We start from the raw sequence: 26,914 nt of genomic DNA, 5'->3' as shown, positions 1-26,914 counted from the left end.
ATGAGGAACCAGGGGAGGGACTTACCTCTGTAGTGCTCAGCCAATGAAGAACCAGGGGAGGGACTTGCACGCTAGGAGATAAATTGTCTGCTGTAACTGCCCGGAGTGTGCCTGTTCGTCAGACACCTGCTCTTGCAAGAACGTTGGTTAAAGCCTCGCTTCACTGTGCTCCAAGTCTCCGTGTCCCTCCTTTGATTGGGTCTGTGGGCTTATTTCTCACACTGTTCGAGAAAATTACTGAACCTAAGGAGGTTGTTAAGGGAACCCCCGATTTGGAGCCAGTTGGTCACACGGGTAACAATTAGGAACTTGAGACTGGCATCTGGAGTGGGGGCCATCCTGTGGGACTGAGCTTTCAGCCTGTGGGGTCTGTACTAACTCTGGGCAGTTAGTGTCAGAATGGAATTGAATTGTAGGACACACAACCTAGGGGCTGGAGAACTGGAGAACTGGTTGTTGGTGTGGAGATCCCACACATTTGGTGTCACAAGAGAGCAACACATAGCTCGGGGCCCCTAAAGTGTGTCTGGAGAATCACATGACCTCAGGACAAGAATTACGTGCACTGGGCTGATGTAAAGTGCTACTTTGATAAGGCTGCTTCGGAAAGATGAGGTTGGGGGGGGTGGGCACCTGGGTGGCTCAGCCGGTTAAGCATCCAACTTCAGCTCAGGTGGTGATCTCACAGTTTGTGGGTTCAAGCCCCGCGTCAGGCTCTATGCTGACAGCTCAGAGCGTGGAGCCTGCTTCGGATTCTGCGTCTCCCTCTCTCTCTGCCCCTCCCCCACTCGTGCTCTGTCTCTGTCTCTCAAAAATATATAAACATTAAAAAAAAGAAAAGAAAAGAAAAATGAGGTTGAGAGCAGAAAAGAGAGGGAGGGAAAGAAAAAGTGGGTTATAGGCTGTTATCTGGGAAGCATCCTCAATACAAGTAAATATGTGGTTTGTTTTCCTTCCTGACCTCTGAGCGCTTGCCATCACCCTTTTTATAGTTAATTATGTGCTGTCCGATGGCACCTCTTGCTTAACGTATGTATTGGGCTAAAGTAAACCTTGTGTCTTTTACATCCTCCGGGCTGTGAGCCACCAAAACCAAAGCAGTCTTAGGCTTTGTGTAGCAAAGTGTGTGCACCACGCAGGTATTGGGTACATACGAATTTATTGGTTGATTTAACTCGAGTTATAGTAAACGCAGAACAAGTGAAAGGCTCACAATCCTGCGGGCTCTGTCTCTTGCTCTCTGTGACTGATGTTTCGTTGTAATGGATCACACCCCACACTGAGCATTAGTCTCTCACCAGGCTCAGTGAAAGAAGTGGCCCATTATCTACGCTGCAGATTATATTAAAAGCTTCCCGTAACCTCAGGGTCCAGAAGCCTGTTAGACTTCGTTTCGTCCGCCACTGCTCAAGCTTGCTTGGCCGCGAACGTTCATTCTTTAACCTAGACCTTGTGTCATTCTGGAAGCAATCAGGAGACAGAAGCCACACAATGAGGTATGGATGTTTCAGGTACAGAATTCCTAACTAAAACAGAGGAGATGCTAAAAAGATGTAAAGACAACTCTAAAACTCTAAAGAGAACTCTAAAGTTGCACCGGGGGTAAAGAAGAGTGCCCAGGGAAGGACAAACCTGGAGGAGGGTCCCCTTCTCGAGGCTGGGGTTCGGACCTTGATGGAGGAATGAGGCCACTGGATAGAGAAGTTCCCAGGGCCGCCTGGGCCTGGGCTGGGCTACGATCTCCGAGCAACAGGAAGTGATACCCCAGGCTTCGGAGAGCCGAGGCTGCTGGGCAGGCACAGGGGAGCCCGGCACCGCCATCTGTGTGAGGCCCAGAGGGTTGTTTCCCGCGGCCTTTCTGATGCAGGCACCATGGTGCTCCATAGCCCAGGCCAGACTCTACCTGCCAGTGAGCGGGCTCCTGTGAACTCTGAGCTCCCTCTAGCACAAAGGACTCACCGGTACCCTGTGCTAAGAGACTTGACCAAACTGGCTTTCACCCACACTAGGCTGTGTCCGGAAAGGTGACCCCAGCCCCATGCTGAGTCTTTGCTCAAGAAAACACAGTGCCGCAAGATGACAAAATACGCATTGTCCCGACAGTGTGCACCTTGTGCACAACCCAGCTTGCCAAACCGTTTTCAGTAATCCTCCACCTACCCTCTTCTGGAATCTTCCACGTCTACATAGCTCCAGTCCCTTTTTGTTCCTTATCTGCTCTCACCTTTGTCTTAGTTGGAGTGGAGCTCAGTCTATACTGGCGTCTCCCTCCCCTAGGGCAGTCATCTGAATACAATCCGTCCTGCCACCCTGAGTAAGTGTCCAATTCTTCTTTTCCTTTGACGCTATGTCTTAGACTATCATAACGACAGCCGATAGAATGGGGGCTTAGAAAACCGATGTTTATTTCTCATGGTTCTGAAGACTGGGAGTCCAAGATCAAGATGCCGGCAGATTCCGTGTCCGGTGAAGGCTCTTCCCGGTTTGCCACCTTATTGCTTCACCCAGCAGAAAGGGAGAGCTCTGGTGTCTCTCTTCAGATAGGGCCCCTAATCCCATCATGGGGGCCCCAGCCTCATGACCTCATCTAAAACTAGTACCTTTCAAAGATCTCACCTCTAAATACCATTACGATGGAGATGAGGGACTTAGCCTATAAATTGGGGGGACACAAATGTTCAGTCCCTAGAACACTATCAACGCCCTTACATGCCGTCCCCTATCCTTGGCTGGCTATTATCATAGCTTCCATCACAGGTGACTCTGCACCCGCCTGCCAGTGAGCGGGTCCCTACACCCCAATCCTTTCCGTGAGCCTGTCCACCAGCGTTGGCCCTCCTGTGCCCTGGGAAATGGCTTCCTACTGCCCAGAGACTGTGGCCCAGCTCAGGCCCAGGCAACCCAACAAACGTTTCCACCTTCCAGTGGCTACAACCATGGCTTTGCCAACGGGTCCTGAACCCCAGCTTTGGGGAGGGGACCTCCTTCCAAGTCTGTCCTTTCCTGGACACTCTCCCTCAGCTCTAGGGTATGTTTTAGAGTTCTTTCTATATTTTAATACTTTCTTACCATAATTGGATCATTCTTTTTGTGAAATTAAGTGTTGGGGTGCTTGTGCGGCTCAGTTGGTTGGGTGTCTGACTTCGGCCCAGGTCATGATCTCGAGGTTCATGAGTTCGGGCCCCGCGTCGGGCCCTGTGCTGACAGCTCAGAGCCTGGAGCCTGCTTCGGATTCTGTGTCTCCCTCTCTCTCTGCCCCTCCCCCACTCACACTCTGCCTCTGTCTCTCTCAAAAATAAGTAAACATAAAAAAAAAGTTTTTAAGTATTTATTTATTTATTCGGAGAAAGAGAGAGACAGAACAAGCAGGAGAGGGGCAGAGAGAGAGGAGACAGAATCCCAAGCAGGCTATGTACTGTCAGCGTAGACCCTGATACAAGGGCTCAAACTCACAAACAATGAGATCATGACCTGAGCCAAAACCAAGAGCCAGACACTTAACGGACTGAGCCACCCAGGCACACAGGCACCAAGGTGCCCCTAGTGTTGATATTTTTTAAAAGCACATCTTTAGGAGGCTGGGCCAGGGGAGAAGGTTTTCTGGAAGAAATATAGGAGCTGGTTTGAAGGCAGACAAATGAATGGGACATATTGGCAGAAAGGAAGCCACCAGGGCCAAAGCTGGACAATTGCCCAGCCCCTGCAGTTGCTATAAAGACCCAAGTGAGATCGAAAGATAAATGTACTTTCTAAACACACAGAGAGATTGTAAACAGTAATAATCCAAATTCCTCTGCTTGCTGGAACTACAGTAAAATCTGGGTTGGCGAGCACAATTCATTCTGGAAACAGGCTTGTCATCCAAAGCACTTGTATATCCAAGGGAATTCCAAGAACCATTGGCTCGGTTGTGATCATGTGATCACTCGACATCACAGACTACTCATATTGTAAGGTATCACTTGTTTATCAAGTTAAAATCTATCAGAAATGCTTGCTCGTCTTGCGGAACACTCACAGAACAAGTTGCTTGCAGTCCAAGGTTTTACTGGTACTTCGTTCCTTGAGAACAACGAATGGGCTTCTTCAAATTCCATGCTCACTCTCTTTTGTCTGGAGACTGGACATGCCCACCAGAAGAAAGTGGCGGGTGAAAATTGTTAGGACCTGTTGTTCCCAATGAAATAGCTCTCGTTATAAGGAACTGAACTGACCCCCTAGTGTATGCATCCTTCATTCATTCAGCAAATATTTATTGTGTGTTTTGCAAGGACCCGGTAATGTCACAGTTATTCTTGTCTTTATTCTTAAGTTCTTATTGTCCTTCTGTTAAAATAATATTCTCCTGGGTCAGCGGAGGAAGCAGACTGCAGACCAAAAGTTGCAGTATTACGTGAGAAGTGCTCTAACAGAGGGACCTAGCTTTCAGGAGCCTCCTTCAAGCACCCACCTCCACCCTTCCCTCTCTCTTGCACCCACCCTACAGCGATTTGGTTGAATCGGATACCAGCCTCCCCAAGACTTCGGTTAGTGCTTGACGTTCAGCTGAAACTAACCCAAAACTGAAATTAGAACACAGCACTTTTGGGGCGCCTGGGTGGCTCGGTGGGTTAAGCATCCAACTAGGTTTCAGCTCAGATCCTGATCTTGCAGTTTGTGAGTTCGAGCCCCGCATCAGGCTCTGTGCTGACAGCGTGGAGCCTGCTTGGGATTCTCTAGCTCCCCTCCCTCTCTGGCCCTCCCCTGCTCACCGCTCAGTCTCTCTCATGTTTAAATAAATGTTAAAAACGAAAACACAGGGGCGCCTGGGTGGCTCAGTCGGTTGAGCGTCCGACTTCAGCTCGGGTCATGATCTCACAGCTCCTGGGTCATGATCTCACAGCTCCTGAGTTCGAGCCCCGTGTCGGGCTCTGTGCTGACGGCTCGGAGCCTGCAGCCTGCTTCGGATTCTGTGCCTCCCTCTCTCTGCCCCAACCCACTCGCATTCTGTCTTTCTCAAAAATAAATAAACATCAAAAAAAAAATTTTTTTTTAATAATAAATAAATAAATAAAATAAAATAAAAACGAAAACACACAGCACTTTTGCCCCAACATCCCATATCTGCTAGCTGCTTCAGTTCACCTGCACCAGACCAGACACATCGCTGTGCCCCTTCGCTGTTTCCCAGATCACTCACTTCAAGCATTTATTTATTTGTAAAGATTTTATTTTATTTTTTTTAAGTAATCTCTACACCCAGTGTGGGGCTTCGGCCCCAAGATAAACCCCCAGATCAAGGTTTCACACACTGCGGCCACCAAGTGAGCATCCAGGCGCCCCCTCGCTTCAAGCCTTTATTTCATGAGTTTCCTGACACTGTAGATAAGGGCGGGGGCGGGGGGCCGGGTGCTGGCGGGTAAGTCACCCCAAGGACATTTCTCAAGGTATCCTGCCATCCTGCTGGGTCCCTAACCTACTCCCGCCTCTTTTTCTTTTCCCTTTCTCCTGAGAAGCGACTTCTTCTCCTTATCTCCTGTAGAATAGTTCCACCCACGTTCCTGAGCCCCTGGGGTCTCCCTTCCTGCACCAAACACTTGGCAAACAAAGGCGGTTCCCAACCTTGGAGAGTTTCTGTTAAATACAAATTTCTCGTTGACTCGTCCAAGTGTTTGCCAAGTGCTGCAGCCCCTGGGGGAGCCACCAACTCTGCCTTGGGTCAAGAAGGTTTCACAGGAGGGGATACCTGAGCAACGCTCTTTTTATTGGCATTTTCTCCATAGATTTTATGGCCCTCAGGCCACGTGAGGGAGCACATGACTCAGCCTCAGCCAATCAGAACTCTATTCCTTGAGCCCACCCTCAGTGATTGGTCTAAGGAGTAGGCACCTGCCGCACCTGACCCAATGCAGTAGTCCCCTCTGCCGTTTGAAATGCGAGCGGGGTCCAGAGAGGCAGCACGGAAGGTGAGTCACTTTCTGGGAGGACCCTGGAAAAAAGGTTCTCCGACTGGGGCATGTGAGTAAGGGCTTCAGACAGACTAATGTCTCTCCTTCCTGAGGCCTGGATAAACTGCTATCCTTTTGATTCTGGGAGCTACCTCAGTTGCCTTCCCACAGATCCCTCTTTGGGGGGGGGGGGGGCATGAGTTAGCTAGAGTGGGTTTCTATTGTTGCCAAGAGAAGAACTCTAACTGAAGAATGAATTGACGTTCTGCCCTAGTAGAAATCTAGACAATCAGATTCAGTTATGAGAATCAGAGCCACCAGCCACTCTAGGAAGAGCTAACACATGTTTAGTCTTTAATCTGTTTTTAAATCCTCTTTAAAAATGTCGTGGTAATCCTATCACGCCAGACAAATGAAAACGAAGCTGAGCCTATAAGAATTTTAGTTAGGATAGATGTGTTCCAAACACCCGTGAAAGCTCTGATAACCTACCTGGATTTGATTTTGTGCAAATCGTGGTACCGTCAGCCACAAGTCCCCAGAAGAGCCATTCCTGGAAACTATTAACCCAGATACATTCTGCATTGATTTTAAGTAGTTTCCATTTCAGAGGAAGACCTTTATCTGACCCGATCTCCTAATCTGGAGTAACTTACTATAGGGACAAAGAAAGAAAAAGTGTCTGGAATGTTGGGAATCAGCTTGCTCTATTTCTGTCTCCACCAGAATTGGCGGAATGTAGAAAATCTCTTCCCCACTTGCTGGACTGAACACTCACACCGCGGTGCTGGCACCTTTCCCACTGGTCCACCTACGTGTGGTTGGCCAAGATAGTGGTTGATTACTCCGACCCTGAGCATTTTAGATTTAAGGGATTTTGCATAAAACATTCATAATAATTGGGGCGCCTGGGTGGCTCAGTCGGTTAAGCGTCCGACTTCGGCCCAGGTCATGATCTCACGGTTCGTGAGTTCGAGCCCTGCATCAGGCTCTGTGCTGACAGCTCAGAGCCTGGAGCCTGCTTCGGACTCTGTGTCTCCCTCTCTCTCTCTCTGCACCTCCCCAGCTCATGCTCGCATTCTGTCTCTGTCAAAAATAAATAAAAACTTAAAAAAAAAATCTCAAAAATATTCATAATAATTGTTTCCCACCAATCTTGCTTAAAATAGAGACTATATAGATGTAGTTTTCATCCAAGAACACATCTCCCATGCAAATTCCCAGACCAGCTCCCCAGAAAGCAGGTGAATTTGGATCAAGCAACAGTCAGGTGGCCTGAGAAAATGTTCTTGGACCTCATGTAACTATGTTTGGATGTGACTTTTGCTTCTTAAGAAATACGTTAGGAACTGGTCCCTGACCACACGTCTAACATGATAAGCCCTCCTTGGGGTTTCCATGGAGGTTTATTGACCAAGTCAAGGGTTGGGAACTAAATGGAACAGAATCTCATCGAATGCTCCTTGAGAGGTCAGCCAGTGCGAAATCCTACAAGTGACCATTGCACTGTCCTAAGAGGCATGTTAAATCTATGTTTTCCCTAAAATACAAAAATCCTAGAAATATAAAAACCTTCGTGAAAGGAGTGATCCCAACTTACCATATCACTTTGCTCCTCTTCAAATTCTCCTTCAAGGCCCACTTCCTTCAGGATATTATTTATCCAGTGGTATCATATAGGATATTTTTGGTTGAGGGGGTCACAAAGCTTAATAAAGGAAATTTCTTGGCTCACGAACTAAAACAGCCCTGTGGCGATGCGGGCTTTGAGTACAGTCTGGTTGGGACTCTAGTCTCTGTGATTTTCTTAGTTCTCTATGTTCGTTTTTGCCCTCAAATTGGCTTTTCTGATATTGGAAAAATGGCTTCAGCGATTGCAGGCTCAGATCTGCATTTAATGCCATCCTGAGCAAGACAGAACTTTTGGGTCCCAGAATCCCCCTTTAAATCTATCCAGTCATTCTGACTGGGTAAGCTTACTTAGGTCATGAGTTCACCTAATCAGTGAAGCCAGGACGTGGAAAGCACTGATTGGATCAACCTAGGTCTCTTATTTCAGGCCTTGAACTGGGAGTAGTTTCAGCTTCCTTAGTGCCCCATGAATCTCCAAATGCAAATTAGGAGCAGTTGGGTTAAGGAAGGGGGAAATGCATGCTGGGGAAGCAACCAACAGGAGAAGAGTGTATCTTCAAATCCACTGGAGTTCTGACCTTGACTCCCATTTTAAGGCATTCCATGCTCGTAGTCACTATGGATTATATATTTTTCTGTCTATATTTCTTAATCCTGTTTTATCGTGCCCTATAAGCATCTCAAACATATGGATGATGCCCGGCCCTAACAATATAAACGAGCCAACGCTTTTGTTGGATAACCTGTGAGGTGATGATGTGGAAAATATTCTAAAAAAAAAAAAAAAAACACTTGGAAGTCTATATCCCCCTCTAAAAACAAAGGCTTGGGGTTTAATTCTGACCTTTATGAAATAGTGGGGCTGATTGCAGACCACTGTCTGCAAACAGGGAGAAAAGAATTCATTTGTAGTCCAGGGACTGTCTCCAAGAGCTGAATTGTATAAACTTCACAGACATTGGTACAAAATATAATTTATCACTCTGCCTGCTGAAAGTCACTTGCAGAAGTTTAGCTAATCACAGTCTCTCTAAATTAATCCGTCATCTAGGCAAGGTCTTATTTTTTTTTTTTTTAATTTTTTTTAACATTTATTTATCCTTGAGACAGAGAGAGACAGAGCATGAACGGGGGTGGGGCAGAGAGAGAGGGAGACACAGAATCGGAAGGAGGCTCCAGGCTCTGAGCCATCAGTCCAGAGCCCGACGCGGGGCTCGAACTCACGGACCGTGAGATCGTGACCTGAGCCGAAGTCGGAGACTCAACTGACTGAGCCACCCAGGCGCCCCAAGGTCTTATTTCTTTTTAGGCAGAGACAAGTCTATAAGTAACAGGTATTTATAAAAACATTTGAGTACATCATGTGATGTCTAAAACGACAAAACCCAAAAGTAACTGTTTTGCCTACATGGAAAATTTGAATCTGATGGACTTGACTCAGCGTTCAGGTCATCGACTGTTATGCAGATGGATCCTCTTAATAGAAGGTAAGGTAGCCATTGTTTACGGACTAATTGCCAGCGGACTGGTTGTTTCCTTCTCCACAAGAGTATAACCACCACCATCCCCCGTAACATCAACCACCACCAACACCATCATCACCACCATCAACATCAACCACCACTGGCATCAACCATCACGACCGTCACCACCGACACCAATGCCACCATCAGCATCAACCACCATCGCCACTATGAACACAAGGCTTATATTTGACATATGTACTTTACTTGGAAAAATATGCTCATATGCGTGATGCCATTAGCTCTTACCCGCTTTGTAAGATTGGCAAAACAGACATCATCATTCTCATTTTATCTGTGTGGGAGCTAAGTTCCAGAGAGGCGAGATGGTGTGTTGAAGGACGCCAAAGTGGTCAAGAATCAAACCCAGACTAGAGTTTGATGCCTCCACCTCCAAAACTAATGCTTTTTTTTCAGTGGATCACACACCCTCAGTGAAAATGAAGGACTTCTGACTAACGTCTGCTATTAACAACCTTGGTTCTATATTCTAGTGAGAACCTCTAGAACGAATGGCTCTTTGAAACCATCTATCCCACTGCCACGTGTTCCAGGTAAGAGCCACAAGTCGCTCAAAGTTCATGTGCTCCTCTGGAAGTTTAACTTTAATCCAGGGTGCCTGACTCCAAATTGAGCCTTCTTTCCGTGACAAGAGTGCACCTTCACGTACACCCTCGGGAATCTCCTAGATTCTCTGAGGACACTAGATGCTCCATGTCCTTCTCTGGGACACAGGCTCTTCCAGTGATGGGTATGACCGGAGCCACTGCCTCTGCTGTCTCGTCTCAAAGTGCCACAAAGCCTGAGAAGGAAACAGGACGCTGGCTTTTGGCCATGCTCCCATTGGCGTAAGTGCCCCAGTAATGTTCCTCTAGCTCCACTCAAGGACTTGACCCCTCTATCAAGGTTCCAGGTAGACTCGAGGCTTCTCCCCCTTGCATGAAAGTTGGGCCTCTTCTGTGGAGGTCTGTTTGCCTTGACTTTCAAGGGATCCCTTGGATTTCAGTTTGGCACCCACTGTTTTTACATTTTGGTTCCAGGCTGGCCTGGTTGGACTGCAGGACAGCTCTGTTGCTAAAGGTCAGTGCAGAGCATTTGGCCACCTTGCTTTGGAGATTTTTCTTTTTGAGTTCGGAGGTCAAATTTGAGTAGTAGATATCTTCCAAGGATTTATCATTCTTTCTGAGGATGTTGCTGGCCAATCGGAAGAGGAAAATCACTCCGTAGATGCCAATGATGGTGAGAATGTACCAGGCAGCGCTGGTCCCATCTGGAAGTTTCAGGGCCCTGGTGGAGTTGGTGCCATTCTTCCCCTCCATGTGGTCCCTCAGCAGGTAGCCTAGGCCAATGCTCGCCTGGGTCGGGTTGGGGGCTCCCTGAGGAGTCCACTTGATTACTGAGAAACAGAGAGATCCAGATGAGACCCAGAATCCTGGGCTGAGGGCTGCCTGGCCAAGCCTATGAGAGTGTGATGCTCACATCAGTGGGAAACATGGGGCTGCCTAAAGGGGCTCTCTCTGTTGAATGGGCAGGAGCCTGACAACATATATATCAATATATTTTTAAAAATCAAAAGGGTTCGAAAACACCAAGTTCTTAAATGGGAGATGCAACGTTGTACAGATATCAATTGCCCCTAAAGTAATCTATGCAGCTAACGTAACTGCAATAAAAATATCAGTAGAATTTCTTTGCGAAATAGACAAACTATAAATATTGAAAACATCAGCTCTCAAGACTAATTGGGAAATATCTGAGAGCGCCCAATCCTAGACCACCAGGGAGGGAAACATCTGAAAACAATGAGTGGTGAGTGGAAATTAGCCTAGCCAGAAATTTAAAAGGAGCCAGCCAGAAAAATAATTTACTTTTTTTTTGCATTGAATGAGTGCTTTATTTGCCCACAGCCCAGCTGCCATGGCTTAACTGGGCTTTGCAAAGGGCATGGGGGCTCTTCAGAACCAGGTGCAAGTCTCCCTAAAAAGTCCCCCCATAAAACTACAATAGCTGCTGATACACAGACAAGCAGAATAATGGAACAGAGTGAAAATACAATCAACAGGCTAGGAATGCAAATTTGGTAGATAGTAAAAAAAAATTTTTTAACGTTTATTTATTTTTGAGAGAGACAGAGACAGAGTGTGAGCAGGGGAGGGGCAGAGAGAGAGGGAGACACAGAATCCGAAGCAGGTTCCAGGTTCTGAGCTGTCAGCACAGAGCCCAATGCGGGGTTCGAACTCACAAACACGCTAGATCATGACCTGAGCTGAAGTCGGACGCCCAACCGACGAGGCCACCCAGGCACCGTGAATTTGGTAGATAGTAAAGAGGCATTTCTGATGAGGCGGGAAAAGTCGGATTATTCAATAAGGAGCATTAGAGCAATATACAGCACTGAATGTACCTCTCTCACCGTAGGTTCAAAAACCAGTCCAGATCAATCAAAGATTTTAACATAAAAAAAGAAACAATTTAAAGTACTAGAAATATCATGGTAGATTTTGTTCCTTTGGTATTGCGGTGTGGGATATCCCTTTCTAAGTACAACGTGAAAATTCAGAAGGAAAAAAAAAGCAGGAAGAAAATTTTAAATTCAACTACATAGGAAACTTTAAAGTTATGGCATACTATAAAATCCAAAGACAAATGGAAAACTAGAGGAAAACTGCAATTTTATCATGAAATTTCTTAAATTAAAAAAAATGGGGGGGGGGCACCTGGGTGGCTCAGTCTGTTAAGGGGTCATCTTCAGCTCAGGTCATGATCTCCCGGTTTGTGAGTTCAAGCCCCGCATCAGGCTCTCTGCTGTCAGTACAGAGCCTAGTTCAGATCCTCTGTCTCCCTTCTCTCTGACCCTCCCCCCACTCACTCGCTCTTTCTCAAAAAATAAAATAAATAAACATTTAAAAAGTACTTTTTTTTATGGGGCGCCTGGGTGGCTCAGTCAGTTAAGCATCCGACTTGGGCTCAGGTCATGATCCCACAGCTTGTGAGTTCGAGCCCCGTGTCAGGCTCTGTGCTGACAGCTGGGAGCCTGGAGCCTGCTTCGAATTCTGTGTCTCCCCTTCTCTCTGCCCTTCCCCCACTTGCACTCCCTCTCTCTCTGTCTCTCAAAAATAAATAAATATTTTTCAAAATTTAAAAAAAATACTTTTTTAGAGAGAGAGAGAGCAGGGGAGTGGCAGAGGGAGAGAAAGAGAGAAAATCTTAAGCAGGTTCCATGCTCCGTGCAGAGCCTGATGCAGGGCTCAGTTCCACGACCCTAGGATTATGACTTGAGCCGAAATCAAGAGTCAGACGCTCCCAAATGAGCCCCCCCAACCCAAGGTGCCCCATCACTAAATTTCTTAATAGCCTTCAGTCTTACTAGAAAAGTCCAAAGCCTCAGTCGAAAAACATGCATAGGGGCGTGGGCAATTAGGTGATGGAAAATCAAGGGGATCTGGAACATAAAAAAAGTCTTCTCAGTCTTCCTCATAATAAGGTAAATGCAAATGAAAACCACATCAAGGTAACATTTTCTGATCTATAAAGTTTGAAAACGAATGTTTCAGAATATACTTTCAGGCATTTGCTCAATGCTGGAAAGCGTGTAAGTTCATACAACCAATATGGAAGGAAGGCACAGTCAGGATATCTATCGACATTACAAATGCACTTACCTTTGACCAAGCGGCTGTCCCTGTAGGAATTTATCCTAAGATATGCTGGAAAACGTCCACAATAATGATGTTTAAACATCGCTTGTGATGATCAATGCTTAGGAACAGCCTGAATAACGTCAATTGGGGGATAGTTTAACACCTTTTGGAAAGTCCATGATGTGGAATACGATAGAGCCATAAAAAGTAATAGAGTTTTTTTTTTTGGGGGGGGGTACTAAATATTAATATATGAAAAAGTAAGCTGGGGCATCTGGGTGGCTCAGTCGGTTGAGCGTCTGACTCCGGCTCAGGTCATGATCTCACAGAAGGGCGAGTTCGAGCCCCGCGTCGGGCTCTGTGCTGACAGCTCAGAGCCTGGAGCCTGCTTCGGATTCTGAGTCTCCTCTCTCTCTGCCCCTCCCCTGCTCATGCTCTGTCTCTCTCTGTCTCAAAAAATAAATATAAACATTAAAAAAAACTTAGAAAAAGTAAGCTAACCATGTTGCAGTATATAATCCTATGCATAAAAGAGGGGAGGATATTTTATTTGCTTGAAGCTCATATATGCATAAAATATCCCTGGGAGAATACACAAGAAATTGTACCTGTGGAGGCACTTGGGGAAGAGTATGGGGGATGAGATGTACTTCTCATGAGTGCCCTCTCGTACATTTTGTACCATGTGTATTTATCTTCAAAAAGGAGTTAATTTAAAAAGGAAAGGGTACAAGTGGGCACTTCTCCGGTTTCCGTGGTGAGGTGCCCCTGGGTAATGACACCGTGTGCCCTTCTAAGACCAGAAGATTAAAATCTTAATTGCTGTTTAATTCAAAACTGTTTTCTCTCCTAGGAGAGCCAGTGCAAATGGAATGAAAGCCACAGAAGTAGGACATAAAAAGGGGAGACATTTTCTCATTGAACTTGACCAGCTCAAATCCCCATTTCTTGCCCTGTGTGAACACAGACATATTCAGATGGGTCATAGGATAAATCCCACAGACACATTATGAGCTCAGAACTCTACTGTGAGTTGTTAGAGAAGGATGTGATGTGTTCAAATACATAGAAAGTACACCCAACCAAGAACTACGGGACATTTAAATTATTTTAAAAGTAGTCCATTTCCACATGAAGGAAACTCACAACCTTAATTATTGCAGTCCACTGTTCTTCACTTTTCTTTAAAAAAATAAATAAATAAAGGGCGCCCGGGTGGCTCAGTCAGTTGAACCTCCGACTTCAGCTCGGGTCATGATCTCACAGTTCATGAGTTCAAGTCCCGCGTCGGGCTCCATGCTGACAGCTCGGAGCCTGGAGCCTGCTTCCGATTCTGTTTCTCTCTCTCTCTCTCTCTCTCTCTCTCTCTGCCCCTCCCCCACTCACACTCTGTCTCTGTCTCTCAAAAATAAATACGTGTTAAAAAAATCAAAAAATAAATAAAAATAAATAAGAATGAGCTGGTTGTATCTTAATGGATAAGCACATCCTGTAAAAAGGCAAACCTTTCTGTCTGTGCCATTTTGCACTTCTCATTTCATGCTGTGAAACAGAGCAGTCATTCTAGAACAGCCCATCCGTGCACTGAAGCAGAATACTCACATTCCACGAGGTGGTCTGTTCCTTGACTCCTGGGGAGGCGGGTTTAAGCAGCGGCCGTGGAAAGAGAAGACAGAATGAGAACTCTTCCCTGCAAGATCCAACTGACGTCTGGCCGCACGGAGGTTCCTGAGCAGGGAGTAACATGATACCTGGAGAATTTTAGGGCAATACCAAGTAGAAACTTAGCAGAGAAGAGCTGGACTCATTTTCTCTCCTTTAGTTAATCAGGAGATCGAAATCTGTCTGTCTCCTGTTGGCTCAGAACACAAAGTACTTCCTGGCTTAAGCTTGTTGAGAAGGCCTAACGCAACGGAGTGTTTAAAAACAATGCTGGTACCAAGGAGTCTCCAGCTCTCCCTGAGGCTGGCTCACAAGCTTATAGCCTGGATGGTTCCTGAATTCCCCTGTTCTGCACCTGTCGCAGGTGTGGCAGACGGTCAGGTGTGGCAGTGGCCTGTTGTCGCAGGGTCAGGAAACTCCATGGTCAAGAGTCACCAGCTTCCTCTTGGACTGTCTCCCGGATGAGGAAACCCAGACAGGAAGACACAGGCATGGGGGTGGGGGGTGCGGGGACATAGCTGAGGGACCTGGGTTCCCCCTCAGGGATCGGTGGGCAGTGGGATGACAGGTCAAGCTGTGAAGAGTGGTGCTTCCTTTTCCCACACCCGTGAGTCACAGCCCACACTGGAATCGGAGTAAATTTAACCAGAAAGTGCTAGAACAGTAAGAGTCTTGGAGGAAAAAAAAAAAAAAGCAGGGAGCTTTGGTAGGGTCTGTGCAGCCACTGTTCCCAGCCCTACTCCTGAATCCTCGCTAATAAGATCAGCACCTGACAAACATGTAAGGGTTGTTGGCTTTTAAGATGTCATTTGGTCAAACTTCCATCGGGGGGGACGAGATAAGCAAATTATAAAACAGACCACAAGGTCCAGCAATTCCACTCTTGGGTCAGTATCTAGGAGAGACGGGAACAAACACCTGGACAAAAACTTGCGTTTGGATGTTCACAGCAGGATTACTCGTAATAGCTAAAAAGTGGCAGCAGTCCAAATGCCTATCCACTGATGACTGGGGAGTAAAATGCGGTCTATCCATACGATGGAATATTATTTGACAGTGAAAAGGAGCGAAGTACGGCCACGTGTTGCCACGTGGATGGACCTTGAAAACATTACAAGTGGAAGGCTCCAGTTACAAAGAACAATACATTGTATGGTTCCACGTGCATGAAATGTCCAGAACAGACTGATCTATAAAGGCAGAAAGTAGATTAGTGGTCGCCATGGGCTGCGGTGGGGGTTGTGGGGTGATAACTACGGGGTAAAGGGTTTCTTTTAGGGATGACAAAGGGTGCTAAATTAATTGTGGTGCTGGTTGCACAACTTTTCTGCGAATATACTAAAAGCTACTGGATTGTACGCTGTAAGTGGGTGACCTTTGTGGGATCTGAATTCTATTTCAATAACGTAACACGGGTATAATGCAATGGAATACTCTGCAGCTGTGACAAAGAAATGCGGAAGCTGTTTGTGTACCGATGTGTAAAGTTCCCCAACGTGTACTGTGGAATGAAAAGAGCAAAGAAGAGGGTATTGTCACCCTTTCTAAAAAAGTAGGGAAATCATATAGATCTAGTTGGCTTCTTTTGGCATCGGAAAGCTTTAAGGATGGCTGGAGACGGTAAGAACGGGAGTTATTTGGAAAAGAAGAGAATTGGGTAGATGGAGAACAGGAGTGGGGGTAGAATTCTCACTGTATTTTTTTTTTTTTTTATGTATATAAAGAAATTTAACCGTGTCTGTGTGCTCCCTATTCAGTAACACACACATCCATTACTTAGATGGAAATCTTCGTCACCATTCTATTTGGGCTCCTGTGGTCTCTCTGTAGGGGACGGCTGGACCGTGGTTCTTCCGGTTGTGCCACGCAGACAGGGATTTCCCACACCGACCAGCTGAGGTAAGAAGGGTCAGAAGGGGTCCCTGGATGACAAAAGGCAAGGGCGGATCAGGGTCAGAAGTCAGGACGCTGGTCCCAGCTGTGCGCTCGCCCTGTGATCCTGGGCAATTCCTTTCCCACCGTGATTAACAGTTGCCTCACCTGTAAGGTGGGGGAGCAGTGGGATCCGGTCCAGTCTGGTTCCATACAGGAAGGAAGCCTGGGGAGGCAGGGGAGGGGGAGGCGTGGGGAGGAGCCGCTTCTGTGGAGGTGTCTGAATGGGAGGGCTGTCAAGGCCAGCCGCCTCAGGGCAGGGAGGGCGGGCCTGGGCGGCTGGCGCCTCCGGAGTTGGAGGCTTCAAGGAGTATGTCATCTGTGAGGTCAGAAGGTTTCCGCATTCAGCTCAGCAGGATGATGGCACGGGATGCGGGGCTCACTAAGCTCCAGAAAAATGGGGGAGGCCAAAAAAGGGGGCCTTTGGTCTCAACCACACTCTACAAGGGGTACTAGCTAAGGTTAGGGCATAGCTCTGTACTGGGTGCTCTCGGCCTGGTTTCTGCCTCTCTAATCCTGTGAGGCAGGAGTGTTATTCCCCCTTAAGGAGGGGGTGATGCTCTTTCAGGCTCAGAGAAGTGACTTGCCCAGTGTCGCACAGCTCACAGGCGCCAGGGGTGCGATGTCTGAAACCAAAGGCGTTCTCGTTCCACGCCCTGAATGTCATTTTCGAGCTGGACCCAGAGCCCCACCAATCCTCCCAGTCGCTTGCCCTACAGGTTGAACTGCAGGTTGTCATTGCTGAGGCATATCCATGACCTTGAAACCCTTCCCATTGGCCAAAGTGGAACCGTGACGTTAAAAGTCAGGACAGTGGGGGTGCCTGGGTGGCTCAGTCGGTTGAGCGTCCGACTTCAGCTCAGGTCACGATCTCACAGTCTGTGAGTTCAAACCCCACGTCGGGCTCTGGGCTGACGGCTCAGAGCCTGGAGCCTGCTTCCGATTCTGTGTCTCCCTCTCTCTCTCTGCCCCTCCCCCGTTCATGCTCTGTCTCTGTCTCAAAAATAAATAAACGTTAAAAAAATATATAAAAATAAATAAAAAATAAAAAAATAAAAGACAGGACAGTGGATCTCCTCCAGCTGAAGGTAAGTAACTCAAGGTGGAAGGAGGAGGACCCTAGGGTGCTGGTCATAATCTGTTCCATGTATTTGATCAGTTTGGGGCTCTTCATAGCATCATACACTTGGGCCACATTCAGTTTTCTGCATGCATGTTACATTTCGATGTAAACCTCACCCTGTGTCTTTAACACAGAAAGCCTTGAGAGACTATGGGAAAATAAAGTGGAAGGCTTATACAGAAAATTCAAACGCTATTTTAAAAATCTTTTTTCAATGTCTATTCATTTTTGAGAGACACAGCATGCGTGGGGAAGGGGCAGAGAAAGAGGGGGACACAGAATCCGAAACAGGCTCCAGGTTCCGAGCTGACAGCACAGAGCCCGATGCGGGGCTCGAACTCACGAACCATGAGATCACGACCCGAGCCAAAGTTGGACTCAACCGACTGAGCCACCCAGGTGCCCCTACAAATGCTATTTTAAAAAAAGAATTCTACACTCTGTCATGGCCGTGGCCACATGGCATCATCTAATGAAAGTGCTCTGTGCCTGGGGTTGAAGAGGTGGTCAAGATCATGGTCACAGGGGCTGGGCAGCTGCCTGCCTTAGTATGCCGTGTGGATGACGCCAACTCTGTCATTCCCAAATGCTTACATAACAGTGAAATGGAACAAGTTGTACCACCACGAGGGCCAAGAATTTTCTTCCTATTTGTGTATGTCTCTTTAGACCTTCTGGTTCAGTCTAGACAAAATGCAATCAAACAAAGCCATTCACCTGGTAAATATTGGTCTGAGCTAAAGTTCTGGGAGAAAGGACCCCAACACCTTCTGGTTCCTTTGACATTAGAGACCAAATTCTCCCAGATAGCCGTGGCTTATTTATTTCCTTCCTTCCTTCCTTCCTTCCTTCCTTCCTTCCTTCCTTCCTTCCCTCTTTCACTCCCTCCCTCTTTCTTTTCCTCCCTTTCTTTATCTCTTTATCTTTCTTTCTTTCTTTCTTTCTTCCTTTCCATCCATCCATTAGTCATTTCTTTCTTTCTTTCTCTCCCTCCCTCCCTCTTCTTTTCTTTTCTCTACTGAAGAACCAGTCAGCTTAGAAGATGTCTAAGTTGGAAGCAAAGGTAGCAATAGTGTGGATTTGATTAGCCAGAAAAAGAAGAAGAAGAAGAAAAAAAAAAGGATAGAAACAAGTGCCTTTACATTTCAGGATGTCAGAACTGGCATTTTAAAAAAATGTCAATAAACAAATGCTCATAAGCACATTCGGCATTCTTTCTAAGGAGTATTTCTAAGGGAGGGAGACTTCACCAACCAATTCTGACTCCTTGCAGTGCAAGAGGACATTAAAAATGACAATTCAGGAGTCCTGTGGAGAACAACCCAACTTCCTCCCTGCCCTGCCCCAGACAAAGGGCACTTGCAAGCTCTTCTGGCCGGGAGCACAGATTCCAGATGTTTCCCGCTTTGCAGGGGGTACAAACTTCCAGAGGACATTTAAAAGATGTTTTGCATGTTTTAAAAATCTTTAACCTATATGTCATTTTTGCCTTTCCTTTTTTTTTTTAAGTTTTTTATTTTTGCTTATTTTTGAGAGAGAGAGAGAGAGAGAGAGAGAGAGAGAAGGGGCAAAGAAAGAGGGAAAGAGAATGCCAAGCAGGATCGGCACTGTCAGTGCAGAGCCTAACCCTGGACTTGATCTGATGAACCAGCTGTGAGATCATATGACCTAAGCGGAAACCAAGAGCGGGACGCTTAACCAACTGAGCACCCTGACCCAAGCACCCTGCCTTTCCTTTGTAATGCCATTCATCGTCTTCTCCACCGTTGAAGGACATTTCAGGTCACCTCGCGTCTCCAGGGAGGTGCCGAGGAAGGCTCCCAGCCCTTGGAATCGGAGGTGCCAGGTTCTAGCTGGGACTTCCTCACGTGCCCACTGCGGGACTGTGGTCAAGTCACTTCACCACCCCAAACCTCAACTTTTAAACAAAGGGTAATAAATTGTGGTGACGTTAACTATTTCATAAATCCCAGGGGCGAATACAGCCACACCTCGTGTCTTCTCCCACTGAACTCCCTGGGCCCTCGATGCCTGGTTAGCAGGAAGCCCTACATTTATCACCCTCCTAAGGCCTCCGGGTTGACCGCGACTCGCTGGGATTTCGTCCAGAGGGGGTGGAGAGGGCAGCCCAAGGCAGAGGGCCGCGTGAGTCATCCAACGCTGCTGTTGCCTCCAGGGGCCACACGGGGCCGCCGTTGAGCACTGCCTCGGGGAGAGGGCTTCAAAGGTGGCAAGAGACAGAGCACGAGCCCTGCACGCTTGACCTGTTGCTCTCACGGCCACCGCAGAACAGACCAATGAGACTGCCCCCTCCCCGAGGGAGGTCGGACAGCACAGTCAACCAGGCTCAGGAGTGGAAGCCGACGAACGGGGCAGAAACCAGCCCAGCTGCCATTTCCCGCCACAGTTCTGCCCCCTGCAGGCCTGAGCTGGAAGAGCAGGGGAGCCTCAACCCTAAAGATTGAGTTCAGAATTTTGATTGTGACCCGAGACGGCACGCCTGAAATTATTGAATGAAGTCCCCTTTCCCCCACCTGACATGACGATGCGGGCCGGGAAAGATCGAACCCCACATGACAGAGCCCACAGAGCAAAACTAAAGAAATGGTGGGAACACAGATAAAGCGTTATTGTTACCTCAAATGAGTCTTCTCTGTCGTGATGATGCTACTACCACCGGGACGCTCTGGGGTGCAGAGCCAAAGCTAGACCAGAGTTAGAGAAAGGGAGACTTTCCAGGTTCAAGTAGGCAAGACAGAGGCAGGGTAGAGCTGGTCTAAGGGGCTGGATCCGAGGGGGCAGGTCCATTTCTGGCTTCCGCTTCTGCCTCCCTTTGCACCTTGGCCTCGTTTGCTCCTGCAGCAGAGGCGTTTTCTCCATGTCCTGTAAACACAGAAGACAACTTTTTTCAAGGCCCACGGAATTTTCACATGCATAAAATACCTGCCTCGCAGAGTACCTGTAAAGGGCAACTTAGAACATTTCGAAAGGGCAACTTAGAACATTCTCTACTACCAATTATTAAAATAGAGATCGGTTTTTAAATTGAAAAAAAAAAAACAAAAACCAACAACACATAAGGCTTGTTATGTGGAAATCACAGCCTAAAGCATTCTTGGGTCAAAAAAAAAATCACAACTGCAAGTAAAATATTATCTAGAAAATGAATTCAAAACAGTACATAGTTAAACCTAAGTACTAAAACTAGTTTAATTAACAAGAAAAAAATAATAAAAATAGATTTACTAAGAAACGAGGAAAGGACAATCTTCTCAACAAAGGGCACTGGGACAACTGGATGTTCCTTTGCAAAACTAAACAAACACACACACAAACTGAGACCCTTACCTCACACCATGTAAAACATTGACTCAAAATGGATCATTTGGGACAATCTCAGTGTAAAACCTAAAACTATAAACCTTACAGACAAACACATAAAAGAAAATTATGACACTGGATTAAGAAAAGATTTCTTGGGGCACCTGGGTGGCTCAGTCGGTTAGGCATCCGACTTCAGCTCAGGTCATGATCTCACGGTCTGTGAGTTCAAGCCCCAAGTTGGGCTCTGTGCTGACAGCTCAGAGCCTGGAGCCTGCTTTGGATTTTGTGTCTCCCTCTCTCTCTGACCCTCCCCCGTTCGTGCTGTCTCTCTGTCTCAGAAATAAATGAACATCAAAAAAAAAAATTTTTTTTTGAAAAGAAAGAAAAGATTTCTTAGATGTAACATCAATAGCACAATTCATAAAAGAAAAAAAAAAACCCTGATAAATTGGTCTTCATAAAAATGGGAAACTTGATCTTCAAAAGACCTTATGAAGAAAATGCAAAGAAAAGCCACACAGACTGGGAGCTAATATTTGCAAATCAGATATCTGATAAAGGACTTGCCTCTAGAATAGATGAAAAATCTTATGATTTAATAATAAGAGCACGAACAACTCAATTTGAAGTAGAAAAAGGATTTGAACAGACATTTCGCCAAAGAAGATACACAAACAGCTAATAAGCACATGAAAAGATCCTCAACATCATTAGTTACTAAGGGAATACAAATGAAAACCCAATGATCTATCACTACACATCCATTAAAATGGCTCTAATTTAAAAAGTGGCCATGATGTTGAATGTTGGCAAGGCTGTGGAGAAACAGGAACTCTCCTACATTGCTGATTGGAATGTTGAAAGGTACAGCCCTCTGGAAACAGTTCAGTAGTTTCTTTCAAGGTTGAGCCTATGTATATCATATAACTTAGCAATTTCACTCCTGGGTATGTACTGAGAAAAAAAAAAAAAAAAAAAAAAAAAAAAAAAAAAAAAAATATATATATATATATATATATATATATATATATATATATATATATATATCTCCACACAAAAACTTGTATGTAAATATTCATATCAACACCATTCATAATAGCCCCAAATTGGAATCGGTCAAAATGTTCATCAACTGGTCCGTGGAAACACAAAGTGCTATGTCCTTGCAGAGGACTACTATGCAGCATAAACATGGATGAACTTCGTAAGGATTATGCCGAGTGAAAGAAGCCAGACACTGAAAGAAGCCAGAAGGCAACATATCGTATGACTCTATTTATGTGAAATTCCTGGGAAAGGCAAAAAAAAAAAAAAAAAAGAAGACAGAAGCAAATTGGTGGTTGCACGGGGCCAGAGGAGGGAGCAGGAACTGATACAAACAGGAGGGGGAAATTTGGGGGCTGAGGGAAATGCTCGCAAACTGTCAATGGGTAGATTTTACGATACGTAACTTATATCGCAATCAAGCTGCTTTAAATGTTAAATTCAGTACCTAATTCCAGATGTTTCAATAAGAATAACAACAAGCCCAAAGAAGGCTGGGAGAAAAAAAATTAAAAAGGAGAAGAGCAGAATTTAGAAGCTAGAAAAACAATAACGCTAAGAGTTGGTTCCTTAAAGAATAAATAAATAAATAAATAAATAAATAAATAAGATGAGAAACAATTAGTTACCCTAATAAAGAAATAGAGGAGGGGCACCTGGGTGGCTCAGTCAGTTAAGAGTCCAATTCTTGATCTCAGCTCAGGTCTTGATCTCAGGGTTGTGAGTTCAAGCTCCGCATTGGGCTCCATGATGCTGGGCATGAAGCCTACTTAAAAAAAAAAAAAAAAAAAAAAAGTAAAAATAAAGGAGAAAGAACAAACATACCAAATAAGGATAGTTGAGGGAATAACCAGAGATATAGAGGAAATCTAAGAAGTAATGTCTTAATTCTATCGCTCATTTCTGTGCAAATAAGTCTGAAAGCCTTGCCCAAATGAACGACTTTCTAGGAAAATATAAATAATCAAAACTGACCCCAAAGGAGATTTTTTAAGTCTTTTCTTAAATGTTTATTTAGTTTTTGAGAGAGAGAGACAGTGAGGGCAGGGGAGGGGCAGAGAGAGAGGGAGACACAGGATCTGAGCTGTCAGCACAGAGCCCGAAGAGGGACGGGGCTCAAACTCACGGACCCCGAGATCATGACCAGAGCCAAAGTCGGACACTTAACCGACTGAGCCATCCAGGTGCCCTCCAAAAGAGATTTTTTTTTAATCAGAAAATATCAGTTACCATAGAAAATGCTGAAAAATTTGCTATAGAGGCACCCACCCAGAGAAGCATCTGGTTCAGACAGTTTCACAAGTGAATCTTGCTAAACCTTTATTGATTAGAAAATGCTGCTTTTAAACTGCCATAGAGCATGGAGAAAGAACAGCTTCCGAATTTTTCTGATGAAGCTAGCAGATCGATGATAACTTAACCTGATGAAACCCCCGTAGTGAAAGGAAACCACAGACCAGCTTCACTTATGGATATAGATGTGAATATTCTAAATCCAATACTAGCCAACAGATCCAACGGTGCATGAAAAGAATAAATTCCACAAACAAATGCAGTTATGCCAATCACAGAAGAGTTGTTCAATATCAGGAAACCTATGGATGCGATTTACCACATGAACAAGTCTGGAGAAAAAAATGTGTTCATCTTCACAGATAATAGGTGTTTGTTAAATTCCAATTTCGTCCTGATTTTTAAAATCTTGGTAAATAAAAAGATAACCAATTCTGTAAAATGCCAAATTTAGAGTATCTCAAGTCGGGGTGCCTGGGTGGCTCAGTTGGTTGGGCGTCCGACTTCGGCTCAGGTCACGATCTCACGGTTTGTGAGTTCGAGCCCCGCGTCGGGCTCTGTGCCAACAGCTCGGAGCCTGGAGCCTGCTTCGGATTCTGTGTCTCCCTCTCTCTCTGCCGCTAACCCACTTGCATTCAGTCTCTGTCTCTCTCAAAAATAAATAAACATTAAAAAATTTTTCTTTAAATATCTCAAGTCAGAAACGAGTGCTTAATGGTAAAATATGAGAAGCACTCTATAGTGGGGAACAGCACATAATCACCCATTATCACCACTGCCATTTAACGTTGTACTGTAGGAATCATCTGACTCAATTAGACAAGAGGCACAAAAACTGGGAAGGAGGAAGCAAAAATTATCATTGCCTGTATGGTTGGAAGAATGAAGAGAATCTATTGCAAAACGGTTAGCAATAGTAGGACAGTCCAGTAAGTTGAATGGGTACAAAATAAATACTAAAAAAACAAATAAATATCCAAGGATCTGTATTAACAGCGATCACTTTGTAAATATAATTAAAGAAACGATTCCAGTTACAATAAGAACCAAGAAGATAAAACACCCAAGAGTGCATTAAATGTGTAAGATTCATCCACAAAGAAAATCTAAAAACCAGAGAGACAAAAAAAAAAAAAAAAAAAAGATTCGACTAAACGCAAATATTTCCTATCCTTTGATAGAAAGACTGTCTTGTGGAAAGACGGCCGTCCTTTCCAAATAAATCTGTGCATTTAGTATGATCCTAATGAAAACACCAACGGAGGGTTTTGTTTTTCCTTGTTGTTCTTGTTTTGTTTTGTATTTCCGAGCTTTACTGAATGTCATATAATCCAAGCCCACACGCCATTTGTTCATGATCTTATTCTTCGCCTTTCCTTTCCAGGAACGTGTTTTTATGCTTTTCAGACCCATCTTTTTTTCTCTCAGTACCAGGGAACAGAATGCCAGGTTTTAGGCTTGAAAAACCACAGCGAAACTGCAGCAAAAGTGAAGGGTGGAAATGGTCCTTTTCCCCCTGCAGCTGCAAAAAACAGACAGCATCCCGCATCATAAACATCCATCCTTGAGACGTTATCCCAACGAAGGAATAGGCAAGTCACTTGCTTTTTCAAGGTTGCTGCTCTGCCCTGAGAAAAGTAACCTCAACTTCCCCCCAAGGCTCTAATTCCCATTGGCCATCTTACTTAAGTTGGCTCTGACAGAAGTATTTTAAGTGGTGCCTCTGTTTTTCCAAAGGTATAAGCTTTTGTGAACTTTTCTGGCTTCTCTCTTCCTTCACAAGGAGGCATAAGGTAAATAAATCTGTTAGACTTCTTATTTCAACAAAGACCTTGAGAACCTTACCTCATTCAAATTAACATAGACAAGTTGAGTCTAAAATTTTTTTTTTAATTTTTTTAAATGTTTTTATTTATTTTTGCGACAGAGAGCAGGAGGGACAGAGAGAGAGGGAGACACAGAATCGGAAGCAGGTTCCAGGCTCTGAGCTGTCAGCACAGAGCCCGATGCGGGGCTTGAACCCACAGACTGTGAGATCATGACCTGAGCCGAAGTCGGATGCTTAACCGACTGAGCCACCCAGGCGCCCCGAGTCTAAAATTTATGTGGAAAATGGAACATACAAGAATAGCTGAGAAAATTCCGAGGAAAGAAAGTAATGAAATATCCCTGTGAGATGTTAAAATGTATTATAAAGCCACAGAAATTAAGAGTGCGCGGTCCTAGCATGCGAGCAGACAGATCAATGGAACAGAATGAGGTCCAGAAAGAGACTCAGAAACATTCAGGAAAATAATATTAAATGAAAAGGATGTTTCAAATTAATGTAGAAGAGATGGGTTATCTCACAAATGCATGGGACAATTGTGTAGACATCTGGGGAAGAGTAAATTTGGATCTCTGCTTTAATACACCAAAATAAATTCCAGATGGAGCTGTTATAATTTTTAAAAATACAGTCGTAAAAGTGCTAGCACAAACATGGGGGGGTTATTTTTATAATTCCAGATTGTGGCAGTCTTTCGGACACAAAAGTCAGAAATTGCAAAAAAACAAGACCGATAAAACTGACCACAGAAGAATTAAAATTTTCTTTGGGGCCAAAACAAAATACTCTTAACAGAGTCAAGAGATAAATGATAAGCCAGGGGAAGCATTTGCAGCCCATGTGATAGAGTGTCAAATATTTTAATATTCAAAGGCTTTTTTTTTTTTTTTAATCAGGTTAGCTTTTATTTTTATGTTTTCAAATGATGAGTCTGTGTTGATACGTTTAAATGCGTGTCCACAGGGCTCCTGGGTGGCTCGGTCGGTTGAGTGTCCGACTTCGGCTCAGGTCATGATCTCACGGTCCGTGAGTTCGAGCCCCGCATCGGGCTCTGTGCTGACCGCTCGGAGCCTGGAGCCTGTTTCGGATTCTGTGTCTCCCTCTCTCTCTGCCCCTCCCCTGTTCATGCTCTGTCTCTCTCTGTCTCAAAAATAAATAAATGTTAAAAAAAAAAAATTTTTTTTTTTAAATTTTTTTTTAAATAAATAAATAAATAAATGCATGTCCACACTACACTTAATACACAGCAGGGTCCCAAACAAATAACACTAAATATTTTTTTTTCACTTCTATTTTCTTTTTTTTTTTTAATACATGAAATTTATTGTCAAATTGGTTTCCATACAACACCCAGTGCTCATCCCAAAAGGTGCCCTCCTCAATACCCATCACCCACCCTCCCCTCCCTCCCAACCCCCATCAACCCTCAGCTTGTTCTCAGTTTTTAACAGTCTCTTATGCTCAAAGGCTTTTAGCGTTAAGAAACAGGTCAGCAACTCAACAGAAAGGGCCAAAAGATGTAAACAAGTAGTCACAAAGAAAAAGAAGTACAAATGGCTTTTAACCAGATAAAAAGAGGCTCATTCTCACTAATAATGATGTGAATGCAAACCGAAATTATAAAGAGATCTCATTTACTACAATAGATGAATAAAGATCTCCCGTAAATTGGATTTATCCACAGTGCCTTTACCACAGTTTAAAAGGTAATCAGGGGCGCCAGGGTGGCCCCGTCGGTTCAGCATCTGACTTCAGCTCTGGTCATGATCTCCCAATTTATGGGTTCGAGCCCATGTCAGACTCTGTGCTGACAGCTCAGAGCCTGGAGCCCGCTTTGGATTCTGTGTCTCCCTCTCTCTCTGCCCCTCCCTGGCTCGCGCTCTGTCTCTTTCTCTCTCAAAAATAAATACTGAAAAAAAAAAATTTTTTTTTAAAGCAGTCAGAATGGTGCCTGACACATAGTGACAGCTCATAGAAGTCAGTTA

At 45.0% G+C, this 26,914-nt stretch overlaps 1 protein-coding gene across 1 annotated transcript; it reads right to left on the bottom strand.

The window, feature by feature from the left end:
• Positions 1-10,065: 10,065 nt before the first annotated feature.
• SMIM34 (small integral membrane protein 34) lies at positions 10,066-12,823 on the bottom strand. The gene is made up of 2 exons (XM_042903019.1): positions 12,745-12,823; positions 10,066-10,478 (listed from the first exon to the last, which is right to left on the bottom strand). Exons 1-2 carry the CDS (start codon positions 12,821-12,823, stop codon positions 10,066-10,068), a joined length of 492 nt encoding a protein of 163 aa, XP_042758953.1.
• Positions 12,824-26,914: the final 14,091 nt, after the last annotated feature.

Source organism: Panthera leo, chromosome C2 (assembly GCF_018350215.1).
Source record: "Panthera leo isolate Ple1 chromosome C2, P.leo_Ple1_pat1.1, whole genome shotgun sequence".
Lineage (NCBI taxonomy): Eukaryota > Metazoa > Chordata > Mammalia > Carnivora > Felidae > Panthera > Panthera leo.
The sequence above is the reverse complement of the archived record's forward strand: the minus strand, read 5'-3'. Positions and strand labels throughout refer to the sequence as shown.